Below are 18,098 nucleotides of genomic sequence, written 5' to 3'. Positions count from 1 at the left end.
CCTTTATGAACCTACCTGGTTTTTAAGATCCTCGGAGCAAACCCTGCTCTCCCAGTAGACTGGATCCAATTGGCGAGTCAGGCCAATGATGATGGGAGGTGCAAAGCCCAGCAAAAAAACAAGGGCCACAGATCTCCCATCGCTGCTCTGCAATGAAGGCTTTTAAACAGGCAGCACCTTGACAGGTGCCCTATGATGCCAGCCCTGTCCTCAGCCTTGCCATCAGCACACCAAGCGCAGTGCCCACACCAGCTGCAGATCCCTGGCACACAAACAACAGTGTACGCATAGCAGCCAAGGGCCAAATCTTAAACACAACGCTGGGCATGTGCAATGTCACAGGGGTTAAAACTCTTGGCGTTCCCCCAGCACACATTTAAACTAGGCAGCAAAGAGAAGGAAGTCAAACAACGCAAGTTTGGACGCTCAAATGGTACTGCCGATTTAATATTCTCTCCCACACACGTGTCCCAAAATCTTGGTTCTGTAGAAATATTACAAGTACACAGGAAGTACAAATTTCAGCTGAACTTTATTTAAACAACAACAACAGATATTCCCACCTTCTGCAGGTGACGCAAAGAATCCAAGTTGGAGGGACTGCAAAATCCAGGGAGCTATGGGGTTCTTGCTGGAGTGGTTGATGGCATCTGTGGGTTAGGATGGTTTTCCCGCCCCCTCCCCATTTTCTTCTGCTTTCATCATCCAGAACGCTTCCTCCTTCTGAACTTTCTCTCCCAGGGTTGGTGGGTCTTAGCCCCACACCCAACACGCTTTTGAGCCACACTGTGGGAAGATGAGCACTTTGGATCTGGTTAATCCAAAGTGCACCCCTCCATAACGTCCCCCTTTTTGCTAACCCCCACAGTACTGACAGCAGAGCCACAAAGGGCAGAATAGGTCTGCCCCTCACAACGGAGAGCCTTGAGATGGGTCCATTCTACCCTATGACACCCTTCCAAGGACTGCCAGAGCGAACCCTTCAGTGCCCAGTCGGCTGACTTCTTCCATTAGCAATTTTCACATTTTCTTTTTTCTCACCAAACCATTACGTTAAATAAGGTCCACTTTGTTTTGATTCCCCTTTGCATTTTCCGCATTATATATGCATGAACTTGAGCAGCAGGACAGCTGTCAATAATCAGAAAAGCTGAAAAGACATACATGTACATCCTGTATCAGGGATGGGAAGGATGTGGCGCCGCCCCAAGATTCCAGCTCCAATCAGCACCAGCCAACACGGCCACCATATGATGAGGATGGGAGCTGTAGTTCAACATCTGGAGGCCCGCAGGTTCCCTGTTCCTGTTGTATTTCCTCCACAACACTGGGAGCAAAGGCATAAGGGACACCGCCTGGCATCAGCAGAGTCATCCCCATTGGAGATTGGGTGGCACCTGCCACCCACCAGGAGGCGGAGCCTGCAGGGAAGGTGGAAGATCCTGGACCGAAGGCCAACCAGGTGGGTACTGGAAAACTGACTCTTCCTCGGAGAGGGGACTGAGAGAAGAAAAGCACAGCATTGGAAATCAGATACTTTTATATATTAAAAAAACAACAACCCTACAAGACTCCATATTTCTACAGAGCTTTTGCAGGGCTCAGGGCACACCAACAACAACTCAGTAACCTTTGCAACAACAACCCTGTGAGGTAGGGTCAGTGTCAACATCTCAATATTGCAAACAGGGAGGGTCAGACTAGACAGTGGTTCTCAACCTGTGGGTCCCCAGATGTTGTTGGATTACAACTCCCATCATCCCTGAGCTCTGGCCTTGCTAGTTAGGGGCGATGGGAGTTGTAGTTCAACAACATCTGGGGGTGTCAAGGTTCGAGGACAGAAATCTGGCTGAGTCTGGAATAACCCTGTGAAGTGAAAGGATATGAAAGAGGGATTTATATCTAGATGTTAGGATAGAGATGATAAAGAAAACAGGAAAACAGGAAGACGCAATGAGAGATAAAGGAGGTGCTGTGAGATTGGTGGAAGTCAATGTCTTGCTGTTGTTGTTTTAGTGTCTATAATATTAACTTGCAAGATATGGATTTGTTTTGTTGTTTTGTTGTTGTTGTTGTTGCTTTCTTTAGTTTTCAAATGTTGATTTTTGTGTGTTGTGTATTGTTATTTTTCGATATCTTTCGTGTTGTTGTTGTGTGGAAAATACTAATAAAATTTATTTTTTTATTTTTTTAAAAGAGCACTCTCCCCTCCCGCATTGCTGCTTCCAACTGTGGAGGCAGAGCTTTGCCATCACCTAAATCTCGCGCCCCGCCCCCCCAGCTGCAGAGAGTGCATTACCTGTCAGTCTGAGTTGTGCCAAGCCGCTTGGCTCTCTTCTCCAGCCACTCATCAATGGTGCCAGGCGTGACGACTGCCTTGTCCTGCCACTGCTCTTTCGCCCTCCTCTCTTCTGTTTTTTTGGAAAGACGGACAAGGGCAATCTCATTTAGCCCAACAGCCCCATTGAACACACTCGTGGTTGTTTCCCCTTGTATTCCTGCAGCTGACAGTTCTGGCCCGGGCGCCATGGTTCCCTTTACGGAACCACCTTCCCAGCTGCCGTTCCGTCTGCGATTTGGCCAGTTCTGGATGGATGGTTCTGCCTTCCCATCTTATCCAGTCCTCCACCTACGCAGCTCCAAATCCTGGAACAGCCTTTTTTCAAAAGAACAACAGCAACAACGTCCTTTGCCTTGGCAGAATTTGTACAGGCTGGGAGGATCACCGAGTGCGGTCCACACGGCAGTTAAAAAGAAACCGGGGAGAGGGCCAATGAGACTCACAGGTTGTGCACAGAACAGAAAGAGAAGGGCCAGCTGCAGTTCCTGCTTCAGAAGACAGGTCCATGTTGCTCTCCGAAAACAGACGGAAGAGCCACAAGAACGTCAAAAGAGCTCTGAAGGATCAGGCCAATAGTCCAGCTTTCCTGTTCTCTCTGTGGCTAACCAGAAGCCTTTTCTGGTAAGCCCACAAGCCAGACCCGAATACAAGAGCATGCTCTCCTCCTGTGGCTTCCCGCAACTAGAATTCAGAAGCATTACTGTCTCCGACTGTGGAGGCAAAGCAGAGCCTTTGTGATGCTGAACAGCTGTTGATCAGCCTTCTCCTCCACAAATTTGTCCAGTCCTGTTCTAAAGACGCCCCGATTGGCAGCCATCCCTGCCCTCCTGCAGCAGCGAGTTCCATAGCTCAACGGAGCAATGGCATGACTGCAAGGCAGAAGAAGAAGGAGGAGGAGGAGGAGGAGGAGATTTGGAAACAGGTTTGATGCCTGAAGTATTGACGCAACCTTGGCTTGGTGCAGCCGAGTTACTGAGTTCGTCACTGTGTGAGGAAGCACTTTTGTCTGTCCCAAATTTTCCAACGTTTGAAGTTGTTGGAAGTCCTAGTACAGTAGTACTGGAGGTCCATTCTTAACCTGAAACTGTTCTTAACCTGAAGCACCACTTTAGCTAATGGGGCCTCCTCCTGCTCCTGCTCCTGCTGCTGCTGCTGCTGCCGTGCCGCCAGAGCACAATTTCTGTTCTCATCCTGAAGAAAAGTTCTTAATCCGAGGTACTATTTCTGGGTATGTAACCCGAGGTGCCACTGTATTAGGAAAAAGGGGTACTAGATCTTGTGGGATCAAACTCTGCGGTTTATGTGTTGAGAGCAGTACAGTTGCTGGAAACTCCAGGAAGGATTTGAGCCTTTGCTTGCAGGCTTGCCAGAAGAGGCACTTGGTTGGCCACTGTGAGAACAGGATCTGGATTAGATTGACTATTGGCCTAATCCAGTAAATAATAATAATTATATTATCTGTACCCCACCCATCTGACCGGGTTGCCCCAGCCATTTTGGGCAGCTTCCATCTTATATAAAAACATAATAGCACATCGCACATTAAAAAGATTCCCTATACAGGGCAGCCTTCAGATGTGTCCTGAAGATAATATAGTTACTCATCTCCTTGACATCTGATTGGAGGGCATTCTACAGGTCGGGTGCCACTACCAAGAAGGCCCTCTGCCTGGTTCCCTGTAACCTCACTTCTCGCAGGGAGGGAACCACCAGAAGGCCCTCAGAGCTGGACCTCAGTGTCAGGGCTGAACGAAGGGGGTGGAGACGCTCCTGCAGATATACTGGGCTGAGGCTGTTTAGGGCTTTAAAGGTCAGCACCAACACTTTGAATGGTGCTCGGAAACGTACGGTGAGCCAGTGCAGATCCTTTAGGACCAGTATTATGTGGTCCCGGCAGCTGCTCCCAGTCACCAGCCTAGCTGCCGCAAACGCCATGTTTGCTATTGCTCTGCCTCAATGGTCAGAGGCAGCAAGGCTTCTAAACATCAGTTGCTGAAACTCACAGGAGAGAAAAGTGAAGTTGTGCTCAGGGCCTGCTTTCTGGCTTCCCACAGGCATCTGGTTGGCCACTGTGAGAACAGGATCCTGGCCTGATCCAGCAGCCAGCCTCTTCTTACACGCAGGCTGAATTTCTACACCCTTGGCTCAGGATCCTGTGCGGGCTTGGAGCTGTGGCTTCCCTGCCGCCCGGTTACGACTGGGGCAGAACTCGCATTCTCAACCTCCGTCCCTGAGCAGGGACAGGGGACTCACACTGATGCCCGTTGCACAGCAAGCCAGGCATGGAAATCTTGCCTTGGCGACCCAAAGCAAGCCCCATCCCCAGGATAGTTTCTCCTTTCAAAGGAGGCCTGTGCTGTGGCTTTTTTACGGCTTTGGTGCATTAATGCATATTCGGGGAGGGGAAACATCCTGGCTCGTTGACATTAACAGCGCAATCACGGGCCCGAAGGCAGAATAAGCCAGAGACAGCTTGAGTGATTGCAGGAGGCAGTCGGGAGGAAACGTTCCATTCATCAGCAACGAGAACACAGATTCCTCGGGGCACCTGAATACCAAAAAACGCAATGGGAAAGCAGGGAGAGAGGGACTTGGACAACGCTGCTCCCCATGTTAATGATCAGATCACCCTGCCCAGTCCCCAGAGGAAACCATTCCAGAACAGAATCCAAAAAAGGCATCTCCTAGCACCTACCCCGGAGGACCCCCCACCCACCTCCTGCAGCACCCACCCTCCTGCCAACCACCTGCTCCAAACCAAGACGGTGCCATATGTCACGCTTTTAAGCAAAATGTTAAACATTTTCCGACAGGGTGTGAAATTAACACCGCCACCACTCCAGCAGAGTGAAGGATCGCGCCAGCTCGGCAGTGGCAGCCAATTATTCTTCCAGCCTGCTGAATATTCATGAGTGCAGCCGGGGAAAGGGGAAAAAGAGGGAGGAGGAGCCAGAAACGGGTAACATGGAAGAGTCTCCCCACCCCCGCCCCCCCGCCATCCATCCCACAACCTCTCTGGTTTAGGTTCAAGAGAGGAGCCAAAAACAGGCATTTTCTACCGTTGTGGAATGCCCTGGCCCATCCACCATCCACTCATTGTGTCATATGCCTTGCAAAGACATCTTTTTGCCCAGGCTTTCCCTGACCCAGAAAACTGGCCCTGTTACTACTGAATTTCCGATTTGTTTGTTTGTAATAATGCTGCTTTGTTTTTTTTTGAAAATGTTGCAGCTCCGTTTTCAACAATACAGTGGTACCTCAGGTTAAGAACTTAATTCGTTCCGGAGGTCCGTTCTTAACCTGAAACTGTTCTTAACCTGAAGCACTACTTAAGCTAATGGGGCCTCCCGCTGCCACCGTGCCGCCGGAGCACGATTTCTGTTCTCATCCTGAAGCAAAGTTCTTAACCCGAGGTACTATTTCTGGGTTAGCAGAGTCTGTAACCTGAAGCGTCTGTAACCTGAAGTGTATGTAACCCGAGGTACCACTGTACTGTTTTTAAGTTGCCTCCATGCATACTGCTTAGAGATGTCAAACTATCGAGTGGTAGGGAAATGCTTTTAAAATAAATGAGTAACAAATCTCCTGTGTCGTGCCTGGCCTGGCCCTACACTTGAAGGGTATAAAACATCTTGCTTACCCCCAGTCTGTCCAAGTGAAATTCATATTGCTTCCCCTCAAAGCGGGGCTTGGACAAGGCCCCCACCACCCCTGACTTTAGCCTCTTTTCCATACTTACATAGGAAGCTGCCTTATACTCAGTCCACCTAGCTCAGTATTGTGTACACTGACCAGCTCTCCGGGATTTCAGCCAGGCGCCTCTCTCATGTATACCTGGAGATGCTGGCAGGGATTGAATCTGGGACCTCCTGCTTGCTAGACACCCTACCATTGAGCTACAGCCCTTCCCCAAAGACAATGGGATAATTGTTAAATTGTCAACAACTTTCATAAAACAGAAATGCTGCAGCCATTGCTCCCCACCCCCGTCCAAGAGCCTCCCACCCCCCAAAAAGCATTGTGTGTTCAGCTTATCTTGCTCAGAACTCCCAGGGAGATAGCAAAGAAAGCTTAACCCCAACCGAGTGCCCCTTTCTGCACAGTGGGGAAACGAAAAATCAATTGCGGCAGGCTTGCCAAATGCCAGAAGTCTAGGCAGCAGGGTCGTCTTTGCAGGGGAGTGTCTTTAATTAAAAAGGTTTCGATTTGCAGAATCAAGCAGAGGAGTTGGGGACGGAGAGTTGCCTTTCTCTCTCTCTCCAGCTGATTCAATTATTTGCTTTTGCCCAGCCCATTTACCCTACATTGATAATCAATAGCTGTATAATTGGTGAACAAACACAACAGGAGCTGGGAACAGCTGCTCGGATCTCTCTGGCCTTCCCTGGCCTCCACTTTGTAGTGTTGGCTGCGGAGTGGGGGGCTGCGTTTAGGGAAAGATGTCCATCACAATGACTGCAGTCAAGACTCTGGCAAGAAGCCAGCCTCAGTGCCATAGCAGGCATAATGCAACACAGGAGATGCTAGCTTGCTCTTGACTTAAAGGCAGCCTAACAGTGATTTGCACAGGGTCTACAGAAGGGATTAGCACTTTTCCTTGTGTTTATCCCACACCCTGTTAAGGCTACGGGTGCCTGCGTTCTCCAGACCCTATTTACCTTGCACATGAGCATTCAGCTGCTCCAGATCTTCCTCCGTCATGTGGGAGAACCTGCAGTTGGGGCCGAAATCACACCGTCCTGCCGAGAGATCCAAAGCAAGCACAATTTTAAAGAACGAAACCACAGCTTCAGGGGAACAAAGGAGCTTACCACCACAGCAGGACCAAGAGATATTACAGCATTCAAGAATTGTCAAAACTTGCATCACGCCCCCCCCCTTTCCATTACTGGCAGTATGGTCCTTCCTGTGTACAAAACTCCATTCGTGGGATTTTTATATAACCATTTGAGCAAACAAATTCAATTATTTATTACAGTCCGCATCTATTGCCACCTGCCGCAAATTAAAAATTAGGGAGAAATAAATGCACTGCGACAGCTACTAGCTTCAGCAGTTTCAAAAGGGTGGGAAGACAAATTCATGGAGGCTTAAAGGTAAAGGGACCCCTGACCATTAGGCCCAGTTGTGGCAGACTCTGGGGTTGCGGCGCTCATCTTGCTTTACTGGCTGAGGGAGCCAGCATGTGGCCAGCATGACTAAGCCGCTTCTGGCGAACCAGAGCAGAGCACGGAAACGCCGTTTACCTTCCCGCCGGAGTGGTACCTATTTATCTACTTGCACTTTGACGTGCTTTTGAACTGCAAGGGTGGCAGTAGCAGGGACCGAGCAACGGAAACTCACCCCGTTGCGGGGATTCGAACCACCAACCTTCTGATCGGCAAGTCCTAGGCTCTGTGGTTTAACCCACAGCGCCACCCGTGTCCCGTTGGAGGCTTACTGATAGACAAATAGAACCTCCAAGCTCAGAGGCAGTATATCTTTAAACGCTAGTTGCTAGGAGACGACAGGAGAGGGACAGGGCTGCTCCCCTCTTGCAGGCTTCTGAGAAATATCTGTTTGGCCGCTGCAGGGAATCTAGACCAGGTAACCAAACAATTTAACCCCTATGTTGCAAACAGTAGTTAGTAATATCCATGGCAACACAATGACCAAATACAATGATATGATATCAATATACACTCTTTATATAATATGAAATACTTCATCTGGGAGGACTTAATTCTGAATTGGATCTCAATTGTTTCATTTGATTCTTTATTTTCTGGCTGTAACTGCACTGTACCTTTAAACTCAATCTCCCTGTTATGAGCACCACCTGGGATCAGCTTTTTATATTTTTGATAACATACGGTCAGTAGCAGTGACTACATAACTTTATGACCACCGCTCCATAGCAATTGTTGTTATACTTTTCCATTCACCATATGTACCTTTGGTGTTATTTCACATTATTTTGACATTATAGTTTATGTGTATAGTTCATAATATTTTGAGTTTATTGTAGTTACCATGCATATGCAGGCCATGGTTTTAATATTCTTTTATAGTTTTTGAAGCATTTCTGTATCCTCCTGCTGTGCTGAAGAATTTCACAAAACAGTGGGTATATCTGGAATCAATGTTCACAACGTCTGTTTGCAAACTACTTCGGCAGCGTAGGACGCCATAAACAAAGCTTTACAACCTGTTTTCACCAGATAAGAATCTGATACATTGCTTCTTTCAGAGACTTGCATAGTCTTCAAAGACTTTCAGAGACTTACAAGACTTATGTTTATTTGGTTTTATGTTTTCAAGAGAATCCATCAAGAGTGCATATTTTGTGACTTTCAGAGATTCGTAAGTTTTCTGTTTGTGATTTCATATATTTCATATTATATAAAGAGTGTATATTGATATTGTATCATTGTATTTTGTCATCATATTGTCTTGGATATTACTGGGAATCTAGACCAGACAGGCCTTTGGTCAGATCCAGCAGGGCACCCCCCATATTTGATACTCTTCTCCCTGCCCCTGAGAACAGCTTCTTGGAGGCGGGAAGAGCCCAATGAAAAGAAAAGCATACCCGATAGCAGGAATTCCCGGCACGGCTTCTTACTCTGCTCCTCCTGCAGGATGGTTGCATTATCTGTAGATGGCAAAGGATCGTAAAAGCAAAGAATTGGAAAGGGTCCCAAGGGTCATCTAGTCCAACCCCCAATCTAGTCCAATCTCAACTAAAGCATCCATGACAGGTGGCCACCCAACCTCTGCTTAAAAGTATGGAGAGGATAATAATAATAATAATAATAATAATAATAATAATAATAATAAATTTTTTATTTATTCCCCGCCTTCCCCAGCCAAGACCGGGCTCAGGGCGGCTAACACCAAATATAAAACAATTGATTGAAATACAACTTAAAAACAAGATTAAAATACAACATTAAAATGCAGCCTCATTTCAGCAGAAACTCACAAACTTTTTTTGGGGATGAAAAGGTCAAGTCTTCACCAAGGCTAACTATCCAGACTGGTCCTACATGGGCCAGAAAAAAGCAAGGGAAGTCCCCAAGCAGGAGTTCCATCACAGAAGGAAAAAAGAAAAAAGAAAGGGGGGGGGGAATCAAGTTAATTCCAAGCCAAAAGCCAGGCGGAACAACTCTGTCTTACAGGCCCTGCGGAAAGAAATCAGATCCTGCAGGGCCCTGGTCTCATGAGACAGAGCGTTCCACCAGGCCGGAGCCAGTGTTGAAAATGCCCTGGCTCTGGTTGAGGCTAATCTGACCTCCTTAGGGCCCAGGACCACTATTTATGGACCTTAATGGATAAAATGAGGTGAGGGGCCTCGCTCCACACATCCACTAGGGCAAGCAAGAGGCGTCCCACAAGAATCCCACCCAGGCTTACAATCGGGAGTTCCATATCCTCTGTCGGGGACAGCAAATGCCTCCGAATACCATTTGCTGGGACTTGTAAGTGGGAAGAGAGTGCTGTCATTCTCAGGTCCTGTTTGCGGGCTTCCCCTAATAAGCATCTGCTTGGCCACTGGATGGTGGACCAGATAAGCCACAGGCCTGATCCAACCAAAGGGCTCTTCTTTCTTACCAAGCAGCCTCTTACCTCGAAACAGATCATACCAGACTTTCTTGGCCCGAAGGTGCTGAACCCCGTTTAGGTGCTTCTTCCTGTTGTGGAGGTTGTCCTGGAAAGAGCGGTTGCAGTAGTCGCAGAAATAGCGCTTCCCCATGGAGACGCTTGATGAAGGAAACCTCTGCAGGGAAGATCAAATACTGTTTACCCACATGTCAATGAAATGATCAGACTTTGGGGAACAAACCTCATAACGGGAAAGATTGAGAAAAGTGATGGATAATGAAAATAATAAGAAGCAAAATGTATAAGGAAACTCATATAACTAACAGTAGTGGTAAATGAATACAGACAGACAACAAGAATTGTATAAACATGATGACTTATTTGTTTATGGATACACTATGGACAAATATGGAAAATGAATAAAAATATATAAATTGGAAGAAAATAATGTGATCAAATTGCATGTGATATAAAAACCAGAAGAAGGAAGGAGGGAAGTCAGCTCTGAAGAGCAAGTATAAATGTAAAATGCAATACAATATGTGTACGTGGAGTATCTAATTGAAAAACTAATAAATATTATTGGGGGGGGGAGAGAAATGATCATACTTTGGCTTCCTTTCCTTGATTGCACAGCTTTCCTACAGGTTTATTCCCACAAGATGTAGTGATTTGGGGGACAGCTTTAAAATAAGGATTAGACAAATTCATGGAACAGAAGGCTATCGTTGGCTACTAAGCCACAATGGCTATGTTCTCTTCTTCACGAATACTAATACTAATAATAATATTTATACCCCGCCCATCTGGCTGAGTTTCCCCAGCCACTCTGGGCAGCTCCCAATAAAGTGTTAAAAACAGTACAGCTGTTAATTATTAAAAACTTCCCTAAACAGGGCTGCCTTCAGATGTCTTTTAAAGATAGGATAGCTGCTTATTTCCTTCACATGTGAAGGGAGGGTGTTCCACAGGGTGGGCGCCACTACCAAGAAGGCCCTCTGCCTGGTTCCCTGTAACCTCACTTCTTGCAGGGAGGGGACCGCCAGAAGGCCCTCAGTGCTGGATCTCAGTGTCCGGGCTGAACGATGGGGATGGAGACACAGTAAGCCTTTGAATACCAGTCACTGAGAATCACAAGTGGGAAAAGAGCTGTTGTGCTCAGATCTGGCTATGGGCTTCCCAGAAGAAGCATCTGTTTGGTCACCCTGAGAACAGGATACTGGACTAGATGGGTGTTTGGCCAGATCCAGCAGACAGGCTCTCGGTACATTCTTACAGCTTCAGAGACTACAGCTCCCCCTCTTCCACTAGCCTCATTAACAGGCTAGCAATATTTATTTTTGCAGCCTAATACTATTTGTGGGCTCATTTACCAGGCTGACTTAATAGGGTCTATTGCAGTAATAGCAATCCCATCCGCCTATAAATCTGATCAGCATTATTGCATACCGCTTCAAGAACCATGATGGTTGATAATCAGTATATAAATATTGTAAAAATTATAAAAAACAACAACAACAACATTACAGCTCAGCAGAGGAGACTAGTCTAATTTATGGTTGAGTCAGAATCATTTTGGGCTTCATTGATCAAATCAGCTCATTTGCTGCCCAGAAGGCAACTGAGAGTTGCTTCGGATGCTGGGATGATGGTTGCAAATAGGCTGGAGTCTAGTAGTGGCACCTAGAAAGCTATTAAAGTCATAGAGGCACATGATTTTTTGAGCCAAAAACATAAATAAATATGGTGCTAGTTCCCCACCCACCCTTGAACTATTACTTTTGAATTTATTTATTTTTTAAATTCTTATAGCTACAATGGGAAAACAATTGCTCCTTATGCTCCACCTCAGTCACAAAGGTTCTCTGATGGGGCATTTCTGGTGGTTCCCGACTCCCCTGAGGTTCGGTTGGCCTCTACTGTATTTTAATCAACTTGTTTTTCTTATTGGTTGTTAGCCGCCCTGAGCCCGGTCTTGGCTGGGGAGTGCGGGGTATAATTAAAAATTTATTATTATTATTAATATTATTACTGGGGACAGAGCCTTTAGCATGGCAGGCCCTGCCCTGTGGAACTCACTGCCACTAAAAGTTTGACAGGAACCATCACACCCTTCTTTCAGACGTCTTCTGAAAATGGTGTTATTTAGACCAGCCTTTGCAAAGTGATTATTTTTTTTAACCAACTGGTATTTATGGACATTTGTTGCGATAGTTTATTGATGTTTTCATTCTTTTTGGAACTTTTTTTTTTTTAACAAGAATGCAATTTATAAAGCTTTAAACAAGCAAACAAACAATCAATCAAGGAATTAGGCACCCAAACATTCCTAAAATGAGTCATACAAATGTTACTTTAAAATTGCTTCAAAATCTGTTTGTCTCTTCAGACATTGCCAGGTTCTTTGATGTTGTCTTTGCTGCAAAAATCTTAACGCGGTTGCCAATCTGAAGTGATCTCTGCTGATGAATGATTGGTGGTAGAACATGTGTTTTGCAAGCCCCCATCCGCCAGTTCAATCTCCAGTATCTCCAGGGTTGTTTTGTTTTGGGTTTTTTAAAGATCAGGTAATGGTGAGGTAATAGTGATGTATGGAAGTGAGAGCTGGACCATAAAGAAGGCTGATCGCCGAAGAATTGATGCTTTTGAATTATGGTGCTGGAGGAGACTCTTGAGAGTCCCATGGACTGCAAGAAGATCAAACCTATCCATTCTGAAGGAAATCAGCCCTGAGTGCTCACTGGAAGGACAGATCCTGAAGCTGAGGCTCCAATACTTTGGCCACCTCATGAGAAGAGAAGACTCCCTGGAAAAAGACCCTGATGTTGGGAAAGATGGAGGGCACAAGGAGAAGGGGACGACAGAGGACGAGATGGCTGGACAGTGTTCTTGAAGCTACCAGCATGAGTTTGACCAAACTGCGGGAGGCAGTGGAAGACAGGAGTGCCTGGCGTGCTCTGGTCCATGGGGTCACGAAGAGTCGGACACGACTAAACAACTAAACAACAACAACAATGGTGAGAAAGCAACGCGGGAAGCTGCCCTACATACCCAGACAAACCTTTGGTCTATATAGCTCAGTATTGCCAATACTGGCAAGCAGTGAATACTCCTTGTTCTATCCGATCATACCAGTGAAAGTCTCAGATATTTATAAAATTTTATTATTTTGACAAAGTAATAAGAATAAATAAATAAGAATAAAAATGTGCACCCCACCCCCGAGACCATTCCATTGTAACTATCCAGCCTCCCAAAATTTCATCACCTCTTGCGATGGTTTGACCCCTGCCCATTTTAACAGTACAAATTCTACAAACACCTTCCATATCTACTCAAAATAATTTCTCCTGCATGTTCCCCGTCTTACCTTAACAGCACATGCTAATTTACCATTACGGCGGTACCTCGGGTTAAGTACTTAATTCGTTCTGGAGGTCCGTTCTTAACCTGAAACTGTTCTTAACCTGAAGCACCACTTTAACTAATGGGGCCTCCTGCTGCTGCGCCGCTGGAGCACGATTTCTGTTCTCATCCTGAAGCAAAGTTCTTAACCTGAAGCACTATTTCTGGGTTAGCGGAGTCTGTAACCTGAAGCGTATGTAAACTGAAGCGTATGTAACCCGAGGTACCACTGTAATAGCTATTTCCCACACCTCTTTATACCAGTCTCAGGTTCAATCCCTAGCATCTCCTGCCAGGGCTGGGAGCGTCTCCTGCCTGAACCTCTACAGAGCTGCTGCCAGTCCGTGTAGACAATACTGAGCTAGGTGGACCAATGGTCTGACTCTGTATAAGGCAACCTGGATGGACAAGTGCGTCTTACCTGGTAGAAAGCAGCTAACCATGCCATTGTAAATAAGAGCCGAGGCCATGGGCGGCAAGGAAGTAAAGCAAAACAGCCCAACAGACTACTCACCTCCCTTTACACAGACATCACAGGCATCGCCCCTCACACCTGGTAGAGGAACCCAGCAGGCAACATCTCTAACTATAGTACTCTATCCAACTAGCAGCTGCAGTTTGGTGCAGGATTCTAAAATCCCCGGAAAGCACACAAGACTCCGACTCCCAAAGGCATGAGCTCCCAATGATCACGTGACACCAACCGTGGGACATCCCGGGAAATGAAGTTTATCTACCCGGCAGACTACAGGTTGGGGGGCTGGAGCGGGACTCCAATGCCCATCATCCCGCGCGGGAAAAGGCTTCGTTACCCATAAAGCTTTGGCAGCAGGAGGGGCCGCCCTTGCTAGAGGAGTGCGAGAGCTGCGCGTGCGCGGTACCTGAAGGCTGCCGAAGATGACGCTCGCCAAGCAGGTCTACCGAGTGCTTTTACGCCGCAGCGCTACCTTCGCTCTCACGGTCGTGGTGGGCGCCTTGCTCTTCGAGCGAGCCTTCGACCAGGGCGCGGACTCCATCTTCGAGCAGATTAACAAGGAGGTAAGTCAGCCTGTAGGGTCGCGCAGGCCCGAGCCGCGGACTTGCGTAGAACGCGGGCCGGGGCTGGGCGAAGGTCAAACGGGGCCTTGATATACGAGAGGCCCCGGCTTCGGGCCTCTCGCGGTTCTTCGAAACAGCTGAACGCCTGCTTGGGCTTTCTCTGTGCGTCTTGCATGGGGCCACCAGGAAGGTACGAGGGACAGTCTGCCAAACAAGCGAAAGCCAGAGGGCCTGAAAGGATGTGCAGCTTGCAGTGACTACGGTCTGTTAAGATCCTTATTTTATCTTTCAGGGGTGACCAATGAGAGGGGTGACCAATCTTAACTACCTGGATTGTGAGCATAGCGGGGTAATGAAAGAATTTAATCAGTCACTAACGCACTTTAATTTATAGCAGAACTAACAACAGTTGAGACTACAGTTCCTAGAAGTCTTGGGGAGACGCTATGGCAGGTAAACTATAAACAAATAAGCTGTGCCAAGTCAAGTCCCAAGTGCCTACTTAATGCTGAATTACATGCATGAACTTTTATTGTGCTAGCCAAAGGCCATGGCATTGTTATTCTATGGTTCTTACCACCCATTATGATCTGTTAGTTCAGCTGTGAAATTTGTAGTTCAGGTTTTGCAGCATCTACAATGGAAGAACAGATGTTTCACCTTATACATGGAAGAGAACAATGGCCTGTGCTTCTGGGAAAGAGCCATAGGAAGTGGCTGCTTTTGCAAATAAATCAAGGTCTCTTGCTCCCTCAAAAGATTCAGCAGTTTCTCTCCTGCTCCCCAGAATGCTTGGAACTGCTTTCCAGAACACCTGTGGGATGCAACCTCATTCCTTCAAAATCCGTCAAACAAACTCATGTTTTCTGTGAAGCATTTGCCTCAACCTTCTAGTTTTCATGCCCTACTGTATCTATAACCTTAAGAATGTGTAGCTGAAATAATGGCATATTTTTCCTGTTTTATCTTTCTCCACATCTTCCCTGTGACAAATATTCAGATTGTAATCTCCCTGGGGCAGGCACTTTCATCTGCTCATCATCATTTTATTTTATTTATTTTATAGACACTTTGGTGATCTATAAATAGAAATCAAGCTTTCTTATTCTGAGGGTTTTTTGCTGTTGACATATATCTGGATGTTTTATTCTGTGTGGTTGTACTTTTGGGGAGGCCACAGCACTGATTTTGAGGCAAAGAGAAAGTGTTAAAGGCAAAGAAAGAGAACAGTTGACAAGTAAAGAGTGCAGTTGTATGAGAAAATGAGGATGCATAATATAGACTTTAATGCTGTAGTCCTAATTACACCTTTAGGGAGTAAAAAAGTAAAGGACCCCTGGATGGTTAAGTCCAGTCAAAGGTGACTATGGGGTGCAATGCTCTTCTCGCTTTTCAGGATGAAGGTGTAAGTTCAGTTCAACAGGGCTTATGAATAAACATATTTAGGATTATACTGGAATGATGACACTCCTATCATGTAAGGTAAAGGGACCCCTGACCATTAGGTCCAGTTGTGCTCATCTTGCTTCATTACCCAACAAGCCGGCGTACAGCTTCCGAGTCATGTGGCCAGCATGACTAAGCCGCTTCTGACGAACCAGAGCAGCGCACGGAAACACCGTTTACCTTCCCGCTGGAGCGGTTCCTATTTATCTACTTGCACTTTGATGTTCTTTTGAACTGCTAGGTTGGCAGGAACGGGGACCAAGCAGCGGGAGCTCACCCCATCGCGGGGATTCGAACCGCCGACCTTCTGATCAGCAAGTCCTAGGCTCTGTGGTTTAACCCACAGCACCACCCGTGTCCCTATCATGTGCAGGTTATCAAAGCAGCTGTGCATCTTGTTACCTCTGTTGTCACCTTTATTTTAAATCACCTTGGGAGTAGTATTGAGTGGTGTTGCTGTGTTTTGCAAATACCACCCATTAATCCTGGTGGCAGTAAGTAGTGGACTGTGCCAGCTTGTAATATCCTGTTCAGCTGCAAACAAGCATTCCTGAGGTTGTTGCTTAAGATTACTGTATTCTTGTGTCTCTTATGATGCAGAAACTCTGGAAGCACATCAAGCATAAGTACGAAGAGCCACGTGACGAGTGAAGCAGAAATGCTGGATTCCTGATGGACCTTCTGTGATCTTCACTACAAGCTCTTCTTCTTGACCACCGGCTGCTGAGGCAGAAAATGTTTGTCCATATGTGGCAGTTTGATCCAGAGTGCATCCTCTCAAGAACAAGCTACCTGAACTTATGAACTTATTGTGCTGTGAAATGTAGCTTAATAAAATACATTCTAAGACACTGTGTACTTCAGACCTTCCGTTTTAATTTCCTCTGAGCTGATTCCTTAGAAATGTGGGACTTTAGCTCTCTATTTTTGGATAAAGAAAAAAAAAACAATGAAAAGCATGCTATTCTGTGCCTGCTCTCCCCTAAAAATCTGCGGGCATTTATAGGCTAGGCTAGTTTAAGTGTCTGCTTTTGTTTATTTGGAAAGCCTCAAATAGAGTGATGCAAAATCTTCAAACAGATCCGCACTGAACGGGGCTGCTTTCTGTTCAGGGTGCCAGCCTTGCCCTCCATCAGGTTGGTTAACCTGCGATCCTCTAGAAGTTGTTGGAATACAGCTCACATCATCACAGACCACTGATTGACCATGCTGGCTGGGGATGAAGGCAGTTAAGAGTTAAACCTATAGAGGGGCACAGGTTAGAACCACTCCTGCTCTATAAGGTGAAGAGACTCAAGCAGAGCATTCCACTACCACCCTCCACCACAGGTTTACTCTGGAAGACGGCCATTGGTGCAGAACCTGTGCCCCCCCCCCCAATGTTGCTAGACTACAACTCCCATCATCCCTGACCACTGACTATGCTAGGTGGACCTGAAACAGCAGCTGGAGAGCCACAGGTTCCCCACACCAGGTGTAGACTCTACTGAGCTAGATGGACCAATGCCCTGACCCTGCTATAAGCCAGACTCCTTTGTTCTTAACTCTTTTAACTCTATTTGCTACAGTGCTGGACAAATGGAAAAAATTCTTCCCTTCCTAACTTGTAATAGCTGCTGATGCTTCATGATCAATGCAGACAAGGTAAAACCATTATGCAGGAACTGACCAAATCAGCAAAAGCTCACTCTATGCTGCCTTTCTTTTGGCTGATTTCCATGCTGCAGTATTGACTGAAAATGCCATCCTATCAGATTTCAAGTGCCTGTTCTTGGGGTCCGCCTGCTGCTGAGCTGGTTCACTTCACTGATTCAAATCTTGGCACTAGACTTAACGTGAAATTACATTAGGTAAGGTTCATTGCTAAAGAACATCCAACTGACAGGCTGAAGTTTTGGTTCCTTACGAGAAAATTTCAGTGCACAACTTTTGACACATCAATGCTTTTCAGAGCTGTGTCAAAGTGTGTTCTAGCCCATCACCTGCTGGGCAGGCCCCAGGGGTTCTCATGGACCAGCTGAGGCCAGTACATTTATTGTATGCCCAGCATCAAAATAACATTGATGCCAGATACTTGGAACAGCTGTGTGCTGGGGGAACAGGAGAGCCCCACAGCCTGGGCATAAGAACAAGACACATATATTTAATGGACAGGAATCTCTCAACCTTGCTGAAGTTTGAACTGGCTGTAATTACCGACGAAAACATTTGACGTGATGGGTGACTATATCAGCCTATTAGTGAAAAAATGTAAGTGGAGCGCCTAGTCTAAGTTCAAAAGTGG

The 18,098-nt window shown here is 46.4% G+C and overlaps 2 protein-coding genes across 2 annotated transcripts; one reads left to right on the top strand and one right to left on the bottom strand.

The window, feature by feature from the left end:
* Window positions 1-513: 513 nt before the first annotated feature.
* Window positions 514-14,024, bottom strand: ZMAT5 (zinc finger matrin-type 5). Its single transcript, XM_080986526.1, has 6 exons — window positions 13,845-14,024; window positions 9,950-10,100; window positions 8,913-8,975; window positions 7,000-7,080; window positions 2,300-2,411; window positions 514-1,500 (listed from the first exon to the last, which is right to left on the bottom strand). The coding sequence occupies exons 2-6, from the start codon at window positions 10,074-10,076 to the stop codon at window positions 1,371-1,373; spliced, it is 513 nt and encodes a 170-aa protein (XP_080842652.1). The 5' UTR covers window positions 10,077-10,100; window positions 13,845-14,024; the 3' UTR covers window positions 514-1,370.
* Window positions 14,025-14,168: 144 nt separating this feature from the next.
* UQCR10 (ubiquinol-cytochrome c reductase, complex III subunit X) lies at window positions 14,169-16,665 on the top strand. The gene is made up of 2 exons (XM_080986553.1): window positions 14,169-14,368; window positions 16,415-16,665. The coding sequence occupies exons 1-2, from the start codon at window positions 14,228-14,230 to the stop codon at window positions 16,463-16,465; spliced, it is 192 nt and encodes a 63-aa protein (XP_080842679.1). The 5' UTR covers window positions 14,169-14,227; the 3' UTR covers window positions 16,466-16,665.
* The last annotated feature ends 1,433 nt before the right edge of the window (window positions 16,666-18,098 follow it).

Source organism: Podarcis pityusensis (assembly GCF_964106645.2).
Source record: "Podarcis pityusensis genome assembly, chromosome: 16".
In the NCBI taxonomy this organism is placed as follows: domain Eukaryota; kingdom Metazoa; phylum Chordata; class Lepidosauria; order Squamata; family Lacertidae; genus Podarcis; species Podarcis pityusensis.
This window is presented reverse-complemented; position numbering and strand designations above follow the sequence as displayed.

What these genes read in the sequence shown, in the direction of transcription:
- ZMAT5 (XM_080986526.1), bottom strand. Translation starts at nt 10,076, where the DNA reads ATGGGGAAGCGCTATTTCTGCGACTACTGCAACCGCTCTTTCCAGGAC. An exon ending in CCGGGAATTCCTGCTATCGG is followed by an intron (nt 7,081 to 8,912) that starts GTATGCTTTTCT and finishes ATCTCTCGGCAG; the next exon opens with GACGGTGTGATTTCGGCCCC. An exon ending in GCTGAATGCTCATGTGCAAG is followed by an intron (nt 2,412 to 6,999) that starts GTAAATAGGGTC and finishes CCAAAAAAACAG; the next exon opens with AAGAGAGGAGGGCGAAAGAG.
- UQCR10 (XM_080986553.1), top strand. Translation starts at nt 14,228, where the DNA reads ATGACGCTCGCCAAGCAGGTCTACCGAGTGCTTTTACGCCGCAGCGCT. An exon ending in TCGAGCAGATTAACAAGGAG is followed by an intron (nt 14,369 to 16,414) that starts GTAAGTCAGCCT and finishes CTTATGATGCAG; the next exon opens with AAACTCTGGAAGCACATCAA.